Raw genomic sequence first — 14044 nt, 5'->3', positions numbered from 1 at the left:
AAATAGTTGGTTGTTATTATTATTAATTTAATTAGGCAAAATAGATGCCCTTGTGGGTTTAAGTGTCTGTAGTAGTGTGTTAGTATGTTCTTGTTAGATTTTCGCAGAGAAATGTCTTTTAAATTAGTATAAGTTTCAAAATTTTTGATATTTTAAGTAAATATATTTTTGTTTTTATCTTGCAAAATGTCTGATGGAAGAGCAGGAAATCCTACAAATTTTATTTTTCTTGTAAGTAGTTTCACTTGCACTCTCTGCTCCAAAAACACAACTCCTTAAAAAACATATGGCATTGAGTTTATATTCCGGATGCAAATTTACGAGTTACACAAGTAATTTCAATCGGTTGAACAAACGTTTAGTATCGACGATATCGATGCCTTAGATGTCAAAGAAATCGTCTCCAAAAACTAAGAAAATGGAATTGAGGATTCCACAGAAAACTGTGTATTATATTTCGACTGAGTATTTAATTCTTCGTAAGCCAAGAGTTGTGAATGAATTTTTAAAATTAATTCCTTCACTATTCATCATATTTGTCTGATTTAGTTCCCTGCGGCTATTATCCACTCCTGACATTAATTGAAAGAAGCCGCGGCTTGAATGGCTGTGATCACTCTCCTAAACAGCATTCTTTAGAAGGCTGTAGATAGGTAGATCGTTTGATAGATAGCTCATTTTTTAACTTGGAAAAGCGTGCCGAACTGTGTATCAAAGAAGGTGGCGAATATAGTTTTTCATAAAAAATATTTAGCCCAAAACATACACGAGTTGCTTGTATTTCCTAAAAATACGGTTTTTTTTACATAGAAGTTGTATATTTAAATACATACAAAAAATATTACATACTTCGTAAAAATGCACTTATACGCCGCGTTGTCCATCAAAGCAGATTTCTATCTGCTTTCCAAGCGCAAGCATTTTAATTCTTTTATTTATTGTTCTTTTATAAGTTATTTACCAAAGAATAGGAACTCGTAGTGCCAGTACGTACGTAAGGCAATTACTTGACTCTAAATATTAAATCAAGTGTTTGAGCGTCCTAATCACAAACGACAATCGCTCTAGAGAGCATTCAGGACCGAATAATTGCTGCAAATAAAACGTACTTTGGCCATATGCATCTATTCAAATCGGAGATGCTATCTGGGCTTGCAAACTGGGTATACCTAAAACAATAGTGAGACCGCCTTGAGCTATATGGCTCGGAAGTGTGGTCTGTGACAGCATCCGAAGACGAACCTCTCAGAGTCTTTGAGAGAGTATATGACACCAGGCTAAATGAAAAATGTGATTATATAATACGAACCATTTCAGGGGTTACAGCAATTTATGTTTAGGAAATTGTCAAATTCATCAAAGCGCAAAGGCTAAGTTGGATAGGGCATGTTCAAAGAATAGAAGTCACTCGTGCTCAAAAATTAATAATGCTGCACAAACCTATGATAACGAGAAGTAAAGGTCGTCCGCTCAGGCACTCGGCAGGCAATGGCAAACCTCCGAGAGTATTTCTGCTGAAAAAGCTCCTCATAAAAAAAATATCTGCCGTTCGGAGTCGGCTTGAAACTGTTGTGGAACAACATCAAGACGCACACCACAAATAGGAGGAGGAGCTCGGCCAAACACCCAAAAAGGGAGTACGCGCCAATTATAAAAATAAAAAAAAGTCGTCCGCGTAGGCGACTAATGGATTGCTTAGAAGAGGACCTACGAACGCTCGAAGTAACCAACTGGAACTATCTAGGAAGAGACAGAGAGGCCTGGGGAAATATCGTAGAGAAGGCTAAGACCCATCCCGGGTTATAACGATAAATGGTGATGATGGAATATTAATACACACACATGAGGATGTCCCACAAACAAAATAAATGTTTCTTGATGTTACACACCCTAAATTTTTTCTATGGCCAAAAAAAGAATCACTGGAAAAAGTTCACGTTCCGTATATTTTGTGTGAAACATTTAGAGATCGATATTATTTAACTCTTTTAACTTCCCTTCACAAACGCCGATATATGATACCCTATGTCTTATTAAAGAAATAAAATAAATTTAAATGTTTGTTATGGTGATCCGGAAAATTCATCAAAATTTAAAATTAAAAAAAAATCATATTAGTCTCCTTTTTTATATAATTTTTTTTGGCATTATAATCTTGTGCAATTTCTACATACAAAATAAATATGGGAAAATGCATAGCACCAGTAAAACAAAATTATTAAAAATCAACGTAAAGTTTTCGTTACTGTTCGGTATTAATGTTATATATATATATAATTGGCGCGTACACTCTTTTTAGGTGTTTGGCCAAGCTTCTCCTCCTATTTGTTTCGTGCGTCTTGATGTTGTTCCACAAATGGAGTACAGTTTCAAGCCGACTCCGAACGGGAGATATTTTTATGAGGAGCTTTTTCATGGCAGAAATACACTCGGAGGTTTGCCATTGCCTGCCGAGGGGCGACCGCAATTAGAAAAATGTTTTTCTTAATTTTGGTGTTTCACCGAGATTCGAACCAACGTTCTCTCTGTGAATTCCGAATGGTAATCACGCACCAACCCATTCGGCTACGGCGGCCGCCAAAAAATGCATAGCACCAGCAAAAAACAAAATTATTAAACATTAACGTAAAGTTTTCGTTACTTTTTTGTATGAATGTTACTCTAACAAAAAATGGCAATCTAACAAAAAAATCAAAACTCAAATTAATTGACTTTGAGCGTCAACTGGTGGTGTTCTGGAAACTTTTTGATCAAAGTGGTACTTCAGAGTAAAGCAAGTGGCGCCGGAATCTCTAGCAATTTATCAGTTGATAGTGTAAATTTCTTGCTGCGGCTAGTTAAGCAATTGTTGGCAACACAACCTAAAAATCGAAACCTAGGATTTAATGATGGGTTAAGCCTTTGATGCGTCATACAACTGGTAGGATTCGTAAAGCTTATTATTTATGAACACACAGCGAGTCGTTCAACGCTAATATTTCTGGGTGTGGTTATCACTGCGGTGCACAATGCATTTGGGCAACGGTGGATGATTTCGAGAATTCCACGCGGGCTGGCGAGAGTTTTTTGTTTGCCAATAAATTAAGGTACCATTTTTTTATTTTTCATATTTTTATTTCACTCCGACGACATCGTGCTGCTTTATTGGCACTCACTTATTTCGATCAGTACGCAGCCACATCAGCATGCAGCATCGTGATTGATAGGGCAACGCATTCATCATAATGTATATTCACATTCAATATAAAAAATTGAGTCACTTATTCATAACGCAGTCGTTTTTAGGCCGGTGGCAAGAGGAGATTGAGGATTGAGTTGAAGGCTATGAGCAATGGAACGAAAAAATATATGTAAAAGAGATTATCAGAGCAAACAAAAATTCCATTCAAGCTCTCAATAAACAAAAGGGGCCCTGTGGAAGTTTCGTAGGCGTGAATGAGTTCGTGTGCAATTTCCGCAGAGTTTGTGTATCAACACAGGCTTCACACTCCAATAAATATCTTTTTACTATCGTTTACTGAGTAAACCATTTAATGATATGGGCTTAATGCTAACTTTCGTTTCAAATACAATAAATAGCTCAATATTATAATATAATATGTATGTATGTATATATAATACATATATTTATTATTTATGGGTTGAAGAGTGCCAACAAATAACTAGAAAAAGATAGGAGAATTGACGAGTTATTTCAATCATGAATTATAAAAAAAAGGAAGAAAACTGTAATTCGAAATTTCAGGATAAAGAGTTAAGGAAATCGGCGAAATATATGTAAAATTAAGTATTTTTAATAAATAAACAAATAGTATATTTCTAACAAAAACTAAAATATTTTTAACAGAATATCTCTAATATATTATTAAAATATTAAACACCATTTTAAAAAATTTTAATTAAATAAAATAACTAATGTATTAGATAAAAGAAATAATAAAAACATTAAATTCTTAATAAGATTTAAATTAAAGAAATACTTTTAGTAAATAAATGAAAAGCGTATTTCTAATAAATATGAATATAAAATAAAATAAATAAGAAATAAAAAAGGATATTTAAATTAAAAAAAAAATATTAAGGACATTTTTTGCTAATTGAAGAAAAAAAGCACTAGATTGTTATTAAAAATAAAAAGATTGTGAGAAAAAATATATTTTTAATAAAATAAAAATATTACGAAAAGATATATTTAAAAAAAGTTATATATTTACTAAACAAATATTATTAAAAAATACTAAAAATTTTGGATTTAAAAAATATAATATTTTTAGTAAAAATAAAAATAAAGTTAATATCAAAATACTAAAAAAAATGTTATATTTCAGTACTAATGAAAATGAAAGTAAAATATAAAAGTAATAGATTTTCGAAACAAAAATTAAAATACATATGCAACTATTCAGCTAGGAGAAAGCCCTACAGAAAGCTACCAAAAATTAAATTACCTCAATATTTCCATTGATGTTCGATTAAGTATCAATTTTAAATGGTAAAAAAAATATTTGCATTAATACATATTTTCATAATTAACTCACCATGATCTCGATTCACTTCGTAAACGTGTTGCGCGCCACCACTCGCCATGAGACCTTTCACAATAACTGCTAATGTCACCACAATCACCGTTGCTATTGGTGAAGAACGGAAAAATAGAAATAAAGTGAGAAAAAAATTGATTAGTTAAATTTTATTAGAGTTTATTCGAGTATATTTTGCCATTGCGGCAGGTAAATACTCACCCGTTTGTATGACATCAGCATTGATTGCTGCCTTTAGCCCACCCTGTTGTTATGGGGAGTGTAGAAGAATAGAAGAAAGATAAATTTAAGTGGTGAATAGGATTCTAATAGAAATCATATTTTGTTAGCACATGTATGTATAGTATGTATGCACGCTTAAATATATACAAATTTCGCATTGAATTTATTACATTATTATTTACGTTCACACGCTCGGACACCCATCCAGGAGATGGGCAGAAATGGGGAGAAATGGGCAATCAATTTCATCCTTAACAGCAATGAAAACAAATGAAAGAGCAAAAAAAAAAACAATATTCAACTTCAAATTGATCAGTAGCAAACGGGAGGTGTAAGATGGGATAGGTATTCCTATAGGGAATTTATCTGCATAAAAAGGTAGTCACAGCTGACTATTCTGCATGAAGATTCTAATTTGCTTTATTTCAAACAACATAGGTATTTCAACAAGCAAATATTTCTTAGAAAAATTATTTGAAGTAATTCTGTATTTTGTTGGCTCTTCTAGTCTCCAGACCTGACTGCATTTCATTTTTGGTTTATCGTATTGAAAAATTAGTCATCGAATTTGTTTTTTAATAACTTTTATACCAAATAAAAAAAAGAAGTAGTTTTGAGTATTGCAAATCCAAAGCTAATACTTAGGTATACAACTGCACTTTAGACTGACGGATCCCAGGTGGATTGCGGCGTCGGCGCCGGTGTATATTTGAATGACCTCCAAACTTTTAAGTCTTTTCGCCTTAGCTTTATAGTCACCTACAACCAATTCAAAACAGTCACTCAGTGCAAAGAAGAAATTAATACTTTAGCGCGCCCGACAGACATATCTCTCATCTCTGTACGATAGGAACATAGAAGAAAATGAGAAAGCTGATGAACTGGCAAGACAGGAGGCATCCTTTAATGAATCCGAAGCGGTAGAAATAAGCTGTTCCCAAGGCGTGCGCAAAAGGGAAGTCTTCTCGCTATTCCAGAAGCTGACCGTTGACATGGAGATACCAGAGAGAAGGGTAGGCCATGGGTACAGGCCTAACGCTATATCCTTACCTTTTAACGTAAATTTAATTTTTAAGGGTTCCAAAGGGTAGTTAAATGAAGGTGAAGTCCATGGGTGAATGAGGAGTAAGGGGCAAATACATCTAAATATTATTTTATACTTAGAATAAGTTTTTCAAGGCCGCCAAAGAAATGTGGTTTATTTGAAAGCAGTGGCAGTTGTTCAGGCTGCGCTTCTCCGTTTTCTGGCATTGCTTTACAAGTAAAGGTTAAAAAGCCTTCGAGCGAACATTTTCACGAAACACGAGTTCGGAAGTAACTCCTTTGCTTAACAAACCATTTCAGTATTTTCTATATGCCTGCTCTAGGGATCGATTACCCTATAACGGAAGTGGTGCAAGAACTTTCCTGGCATGGTGAAGTCCTGCAATCGCACTTGGAAGACTGGCTCGAAATACTAGGGGCCTACATTGCAGTGAATGACACCAGCTGTGAGTATTCCAAATAAAAAGAAAATCTGGGACAATAATAAAAAGTTAAAAAATGTTATTTGCTTGTAAAAAATTATTTGTACGCCCATACATTTGTAAAAAATCCGCAATATTTTTACACTAAAACTTTCCTCATATACGACTCTTTATTGCAATGAAAGCAAATTCAAATTGAATATGCCATAACTGCAATGCAATGGGTTAATTACTGCGGGTGCTGGGAGTGAAGCGCTTAATTAAAACAATTTCCGTATGGACACACCAGCGAAATAAGTGTAAATGTATGCGCACATACATACGCGTTGTTTGACAACATTTTATCAATCTATTTGTGGGTGGCGTTAGCGGTGGTCAACCGCTTGAATGCCGCAAATAAAAAAAACCTATAAAAGAAACGCATAATAAAATGTAGAAACACTTTCCAAGTGGATCAAAACGGCAGTAAAAACTGTAAATCGGTTTATTTATGCGCAAAGCGATAAAATAATGGCACACATATTCACACCAACACTCACACACGCATGCTTTTATACGAATATTTGTATTTTTTGTTTGTGGGTTTGTGGGTTTTTGGCTTTTGTTTTTATTTTAAATTTGCCCCTGTTGAACTTACCATGGTGGTGAAAAATATGCAAATCACAGCCATGCCCACAATGGATGCCCAATAGGGAATGCCAATTACGGTCGACAACGCGACGCTGGGAGTGTAAACGGTAATGCCCAGAGAGCATATTTGCCTCACAATGTAGGTAGCGGAAGCCAGGCAGCGCACCAGTCGACTCTTAAATCTAAAAGCAGAAATGAGAAAAAGAGAAAGAATTTTTTTTATTTTAATTCAAAAGTTTATGGAAATTGCAGTGATTGCAATAAATTGTTAATGGTGTTTTTTGCATATAACGCAGCCTTAATTAAATTAAATTCAATGAGTAAATGTATTTGTGGTGGAAAGTCCCAAAGGGCGAGGGTAAGAGCAATAGGTTCAGCCTTGTAAATCTGCAAATTAAAGGCTTAAATAAATTTAAGTTTTTGCATTATTATTTTTTCTTTGTTTTGGTTTTGCGCTACTGTAGCTATATATTTTTTTATTATCCTCAATTTTTTCACGACTTTAAGCTCGTGGCATACCATTGGTTGCTTGAAGTCCGGCATTTCCTCGCTTTTACTGCCGTTCTTGTGATTTTTTCTCCTGTTTTTAGGTTGTTGCACTTTTTTCAATTTATTTTAGTGCTTTCACCTATTTTTCCTGGCCCACGGAACACCTAGCGCGCTTTTTTATGACGGTACATTTTGCTTTTTTACGCACCACTTCACTGCGCTCTTGATTCTATTTATTAAACAACAACAGTTGCAACAAGAGCGACATAATTCTAGAATGGTTTTGCGCACTCAAACTATGCTAAGTGTGTAAAAGTTTTTACGAGCGTATACACGCACATACCTACACACATAATTACTTGCAAGTGTTTCACAGTTGTGAAAATATTCCATAAATGAATAAACATGAACAACTAGTGGAATTCGATATCGAACAAATTTAAATTTAATAACTGAAAAAGGAAGAAAGCGCTGCGGCAAAAGTGAATCTATACATACGGGGAACCGGAATAATATAAAATATATACAAATATTTGAGCGTAGAGCTCTTAACTCTGTTCTTGAGTTGACGAAAATGTGAATGAAGTACAGGGTCTCACAGAGTGTTGATGGAGATACCAGACGAAGTGCAAAATCAGCAGGACGTTATGGCCCACCTACAACCTCAAGCAATCGTCGAAATTGATAAACATGAAACAACGGGACGCCTGTAGACTAACGGCGGTAATAACTGGCTTCTGGTCTATCGGAGAATAATCCGCCAAAATGTGCATCCCTCACAACACATACTGTCATAGCTGTAAACAACCGGAGAAAAAAGAAACAATCTTCCATTTCCTCTGTGAATGCCTTGAACCATGGAAGGACAGAATGTTAACCCTGTTCGAGAGTCTGGAGCAACTGTCTGGCTTAGACTGGCAACCAACAGGGTCTTTCACAAGACGCGTTGTTGTTAAAAACAATTAAAAATTTAGATTCTTTCAGGTTGCACTATTGTTACCCAAAATACGGCTCTTAATAATTATATGTGAAAAATGACATAGTTTAAATGTCCACCTCGAGCGCGTCTACAGGCTGTCATACGAGAATTAAAATTCCCAAGGACTCGCTGAAATATTATCCCATTGCGTTCAGCAATCTCGGTCCGAGGGTTGTGTTTTAGCTCTGTAATTGTTGTTGGCTTATTCATTTTTTAAATTTAAAATTTACTTTACTTTTCAAAAACCCCCGATCGTTGGAGGGACTTCAACCCGCTCTTTACGATTTTAATGCAAATATTTTTTTTTTATTTTAAAAATGTATATACGCATATAATAACATACGAGTATGTGGGTCTCACAATGGTTTGCGCAAAACAAAGTCTTAAATTATTACAGATATTGCTACTTTCGTTTCTTTACAGCCCTAAATTTCCATACTACAGTCTGAAAAACATACCTTTTTTTCAAAAGTCCGTCATTTTGTTATTTTTCAATAAAATTTTCCCATTATAGCACCTGCCAGAATGACAAGCCTACAAAATAATAATCAGTTTAACTTTTTCGTTTCAGATGTCCTGAAGAGCCAAAATCCTGTTGACAAGCCACCTATATTTTATTATCGCTTATTTTGGTGCCACACTACTACAAAAAAATATGTCGAAAAAAAAATTGTGTTTGTATACTATTTGATGCCAATAATAACATAGTATAAAATCAAAACGATCGCAATTTATTTTCTTAAAAAAAATTCCTAAAAAATATCTATGAAAAATGAGTATTTGACCAGACCTTAACCTATTCGGGTGCGAATTTACCCGAAAGTAATATCGCGTGTTAAAGAATGTTTGTACGATGAACCGTAATGGTAATGAAAGGCAATCAATTAGTAATTAATTTTAGAATTATATAACAAAGTTATTTTAATAGGCTAAAAAAAAAAAAAAAATTGCTAACCAAATTTTTCCCAGAATTCAGCAAAACGTTTTTGAAAATGTATTTTTTCAATAATTATAAGAATAAAGCTGTGTACTTGAAATACTTTTGGCAAATACTAAATTACGTATTCAATAAAAAAACAAATTGATTGTTTCAAAAAAATTTTTTACAAACACATTTTTAAAGCGCCCACACGGATGGATGTGGCGTATCGGAAATACACTACAAGGCACTTTTAAAATAAATATGAAACAATTAGATAATTTTTGTACTAATATATTTATTCATTTACATAGTAAATCTAGAAATACGCGATTTCTTACAGACTACATAAAACTAACAGTTTTTGTAAAATATCCATGATTGTTGTTCCTATTTCGCAACTATTTAAAAAACTTAATGAGTGATGATTTAAAACTATATTTAGGTAGCGATAAATCTAAAGCCAAAGAACTTGTAAGCCCAGTTATTCTCTGCTTGGCAACTTTCGCTAATCTGTTAATTTTTGAGCATACGAAAGATTGATTTTAACACCCCAGTTGGTATTTTTATACTTTGGGTGGATCTACACATAAGTTGAAGCCATGTCAGCTGCCGTAGCCGAATGGATTTGTGCATGACTTCCTTAGGTCTGATCCTTCGTGCGCATGAAACACCTAATTATAAGAAAGATTTGTTTTTAATAGCGGCTGCGCATAAGAAGACGCAACCACAAATTGCAAGTGTTGAGCCTTTTTCCCCTGAATGTTGGATAGCCTTTTGTGATCGACTCATAAGAATTGGATACCAAACTTGCTAGCTTATCGCTTTACAGCTGTACAAAGTCTATGGTTCTGGAATTCAAAGCTTTGTTCATCCTCTGCATCAAGTAATCTAGATTTTTTGCTTATATCAAAAATTTATAAAAAAAAACATAAGTTGAATAGAGCAACAGCGCTTTTACGTAATCAACTCGAAGGAGAGGATGGAGAGTGGTGTGAATATTTGCGTTTTGCTTAGCCCCACCAACACATTTGTACAAACACAGATTTCTGAAAATGCCAAAATAATATTTGTTGTCATGTTAAATAGTTGCGAACCAATGCTGGGATTTATGTAGCTTGGCATAATTTAGCATTAGTGCTTGATAGTTACTCACGCATACTGCCATCGGTAACTTTGTATGCACATACATACATATGCAGAGGGATAACAGTCGCATATGCGTAGATGCAACGCAGCTTGCGATTTCGTGGAAAATTAAACGCCTGCAAAGCGCTGTGCATAGTAAAGTGGTAGCGCCCACAAAAGTACGCGATGCATGCAACCGGCCAAACCATAACCGAACTGCGTTTGTGGTACGCGGTGACAATGTAGAGCAATGGCTGCGGATACGCGCCGAACATTCGGGGTTTTTCGGTAAACTTACCGCGGCACCCATAACCGAAAACATAGCAGTGCTGCAGCATATAAACCCTTGAGTGCTTTGGCGCGCTCACGCTTCAGAAAACGCCATTAAATGTGCAAATACATGCCACTTTACAGTTTGCTCTGTGCGTTGCATTCGAATAGGGGCACTACTAGCCGCAAATACACGCAATAATCTGCTTTTATATCTTCACGTGCTCGACATTTCAGTGTAGGTGCACTAAAATTCTTACTTTTTTGTTGGCTCGATTCACTTGCGAGTAATTTATTCGCTTCTTTGACAATTAAACACTTCATGCGCTGCGTGGAAACTTGCATACCCACTGCGGGTTTGCGAATAAATTTTACTTTTCTCTGTGCAATGACTACTGGTTTACTTCTACCAAATATATATAAGTATAATAAACTCCATTAATATGCAAATGTGTGCATGTATGTGTGCAAGAGAGTAATAAACCAAATATGCACCTGCACTTATATGTATGCATGCATGTTAATATATTTTATATAAGAAATAAGCAATAAATTGTCCGGGTCTGCTTGTCTTTTGCCATTTAATCAAATATCCGTTTGCTGTCAATGCGTGAATGCACATAAAATGCAACGAAATGAAACTGCATCCTCCTCGTCGCATCTGCGTCGATGCTCTGCTGCTGGTGTGTGAGTGCCCACGTTCTTTTCTACAGCTGTGCTGGTGTAGTTTAATTTATGATATCACTTTAATATACCCACATGCTGATGCATAAGTAAGCGCACCTGTATGGGCATTAAAGTTTTTCTGAGTATTAAAATGAGTAGAAACGCTTTTGATTGGATAGACTAAAATATCACTTTCGAACACCAAAATGAATAACATTTTGTGAAGTCTTTAAATTAAGAATATTGCAATAAATCTGTTGATGCTTTTTGGGCGGCTTCAAGCTTAACGTTAAGGTAGATAGTGAAATTCAGGGAAATAAATGTTAGTAAATCTAAACCCACAAGTACGAAGTATATTCCTACCTACAAAATACTCAGAAGTGACATTATGGCCTTCAAAGTACTCTTCTACAACTGCAACGCACTTGAGCCAATGTTTCTCCCGAAACATTTCTGGAACTCTATTTTCGCTATAGCTATCAGAGCCGTTTCCGACTTTACCCTTACTTCCTTTCGGTTGTTAAAATTGGTGTAGTGTCTCGATCAAACAGAAAAAAATCGCAGAGAGCCATATCAGGTGAATTCGATGGTTGTTGGGTGGTATTCGTTCCGTTCTTGCTCCAAAAGTAACGGATCCTGATGACACTGTGTGATCGTGCGTTGTCATGGTGCAAAATCCACGAGTTGCGTCTAATAACGCCCAAATAATCATAATAATCATCATAGCATCATACTCGGGCTGAACTATGGGTTCCGTTACACTTCGCATCCGCCTCTACGTCACTCGGTAATTAGCTTTTCATTTGATATCAGATATGCCCATAGCTTCTAAGTCGCCCTCTCGCATCTCTCCATCATTTAATCGGCTGGTCTTTTCATCAGCCACCCAAATAATAATCCTTTTTATCAGTTAGACTTTCTTACAAAAATTCGTGGTGTACAATACCGTTATAATCCATAAAAAGAATGTGCCCGCTCTCGTTTTTGACCGAAAATGACGTGGTTTTTTGGTCTTTATTCTTTCGGACTTCTCCATTCACTCACCTGATGTCTGGATTACGTGTCGTACTCATAAACTCCTGTCTCGTGTCCAACAATGATGCGTTTGATGAAAGTTGGGTCGGATTCAGCGTAGGAAATCACGTATTTGGAGATATCAATACGGCCCCTCTTTTGCATGAAATTTAGTTCCTTTTGGTTTCAGGTTCAACACGGCAACCCCAAATATTTAACTATAATGTCCTGAACGGATCCATAAGCAATGTTTAAGTTCTCTGGTTCTGATTAATTTGCGGTTTTTGACCAACTATTTCTAACTGATGTGTCCATCAATTTTCGATGGCGACGGCCTGCCCTACGGTCGCCATCCTCGATGGACTCACGATCCTTTCTGAAGGGTTCATGCCACTCATAGACGGCTGTTTGCCTTAGAGTGTCATTACCGAAACAGTTTCCTAACATTTCTAAAGTTATCGCGCGTTTAAATCCATTAAAAAAAATTTAATACAAATTCCTTGTTGCAATATTAAATTCATTTTTAAAACTGTAAAAAATCGGCATAACTTGTAATGGCGATACAACTTTGGTAAGAATATTAATCACAGATGTGGCAATTTAACAAAAACAAAAAAGAACTAAAACCAGTTGACTTAGATCGTCCCCTGACGGCTGTTCCGGGAACTTTTCGATCAAGCCTGCCTTATGGATGCAGCGGCTTTCAGGCTGAATTGATAGTAGTAAGAGGACCACTAGTTGTCTAAAAATCTACAATTTACACTGACAGTAAAGTCGCCATTACATTTTTACAAAAAAACACCTATGTAGCTGGTCTAACAGCTACCTATAAAATATAGAATTTATTTACTAGAAAGGATATTTCTCAGAAAAAATACTTTTAATATTAAAACTTAAGTCAAATTTAAATATTTGTAACATATCTTCTTTGAATTATGCGTATACACAGAATACAAAATAGAGTTTAACAAAAAACAAAAAAAAAATTACTCATCGAAGATGGTTTTTGCATAAGAAAAGTCTCTGAATCAGTTCGCCATAGTGACAACCAAACTGCGCTTCAGTTGTGCACATAATGAAATATACAAAATTATTCCTCGGAATTTTTGTATCAAAATTAGTTAATTTCAATATTTTCATGCAAATAAGACCAAATCTGGAGTAACTAGATTTTGATCACAAAGCTCTAAGAAAAAACTTACATCGCTAAATCGAACTGAGTTTCTTTCCCTTCGCTCAGTAAAATAAATATAAATAAATTGGCGTATGCAATTCGGTTAAGTGCTTGGCCTAGACGTGGATTTTGATATTGTTTCACAAAATGCCAAATCCGAAGGTCAAATGGATTTTTATGAGGATCTTTTTCATGGCACAAATACACTTGGCGGTTTGCCTGCAAAGGGCTGACCGCTTTTAAAAAAACATTTTCTATTATTTGTTGTTTCATGCATGGAGATTCGAGCTTATTTACTCCCGAATGGTAGCCCCGTATCAACCCATTCGGCTACGGCGGCCACCTTCCCTTCGCTCAAAAGCCGTTATAAAAAGAGGAAGCTGTCTGCCTGTTGAATATTGCCTCTGGACCTTCGACGCCTCGCCTTAGCTTCTATGGAAATACTTCATTGCTTGACTAGCGGACCTAAAGTCGTCGTCGTTTTTTGAAATAAGATTTCGGCTAAAAGTGTGTTATCAATATCCATATCCATGTGTTTAGACAAGC

At 35.4% G+C, this 14044-nt stretch overlaps 1 protein-coding gene across 3 annotated transcripts in view; it reads right to left on the bottom strand.

Annotated features, from left to right (window-relative positions):
* LOC129242832 (sodium-coupled monocarboxylate transporter 1) overlaps nt 1-14044 on the bottom strand; it is a 191984-nt gene that overhangs the window by 8985 nt on the left and 168955 nt on the right. For all 3 annotated transcript variants that reach the window (XM_054879696.1, XM_054879712.1, XM_054879703.1), the window contains 3 exons: nt 6867-7041; nt 4743-4785; nt 4539-4631 (listed from right to left, as the gene is read on the bottom strand). In XM_054879696.1, the coding sequence (XP_054735671.1) occupies nt 4539-4631; nt 4743-4785; nt 6867-7041 (311 nt within the window). The remainder of the gene's footprint in view (nt 1-4538; nt 4632-4742; nt 4786-6866; nt 7042-14044) is intronic.

The sequence above is a fragment of the Anastrepha obliqua genome, chromosome 1 (genome assembly GCF_027943255.1).
Source record: "Anastrepha obliqua isolate idAnaObli1 chromosome 1, idAnaObli1_1.0, whole genome shotgun sequence".
NCBI classification, from domain to species: Eukaryota; Metazoa; Arthropoda; class Insecta; order Diptera; family Tephritidae; genus Anastrepha; species Anastrepha obliqua.
Note: the sequence above shows the minus strand (reverse complement) of the source record. Positions and strands in the feature narration are given on the sequence as shown.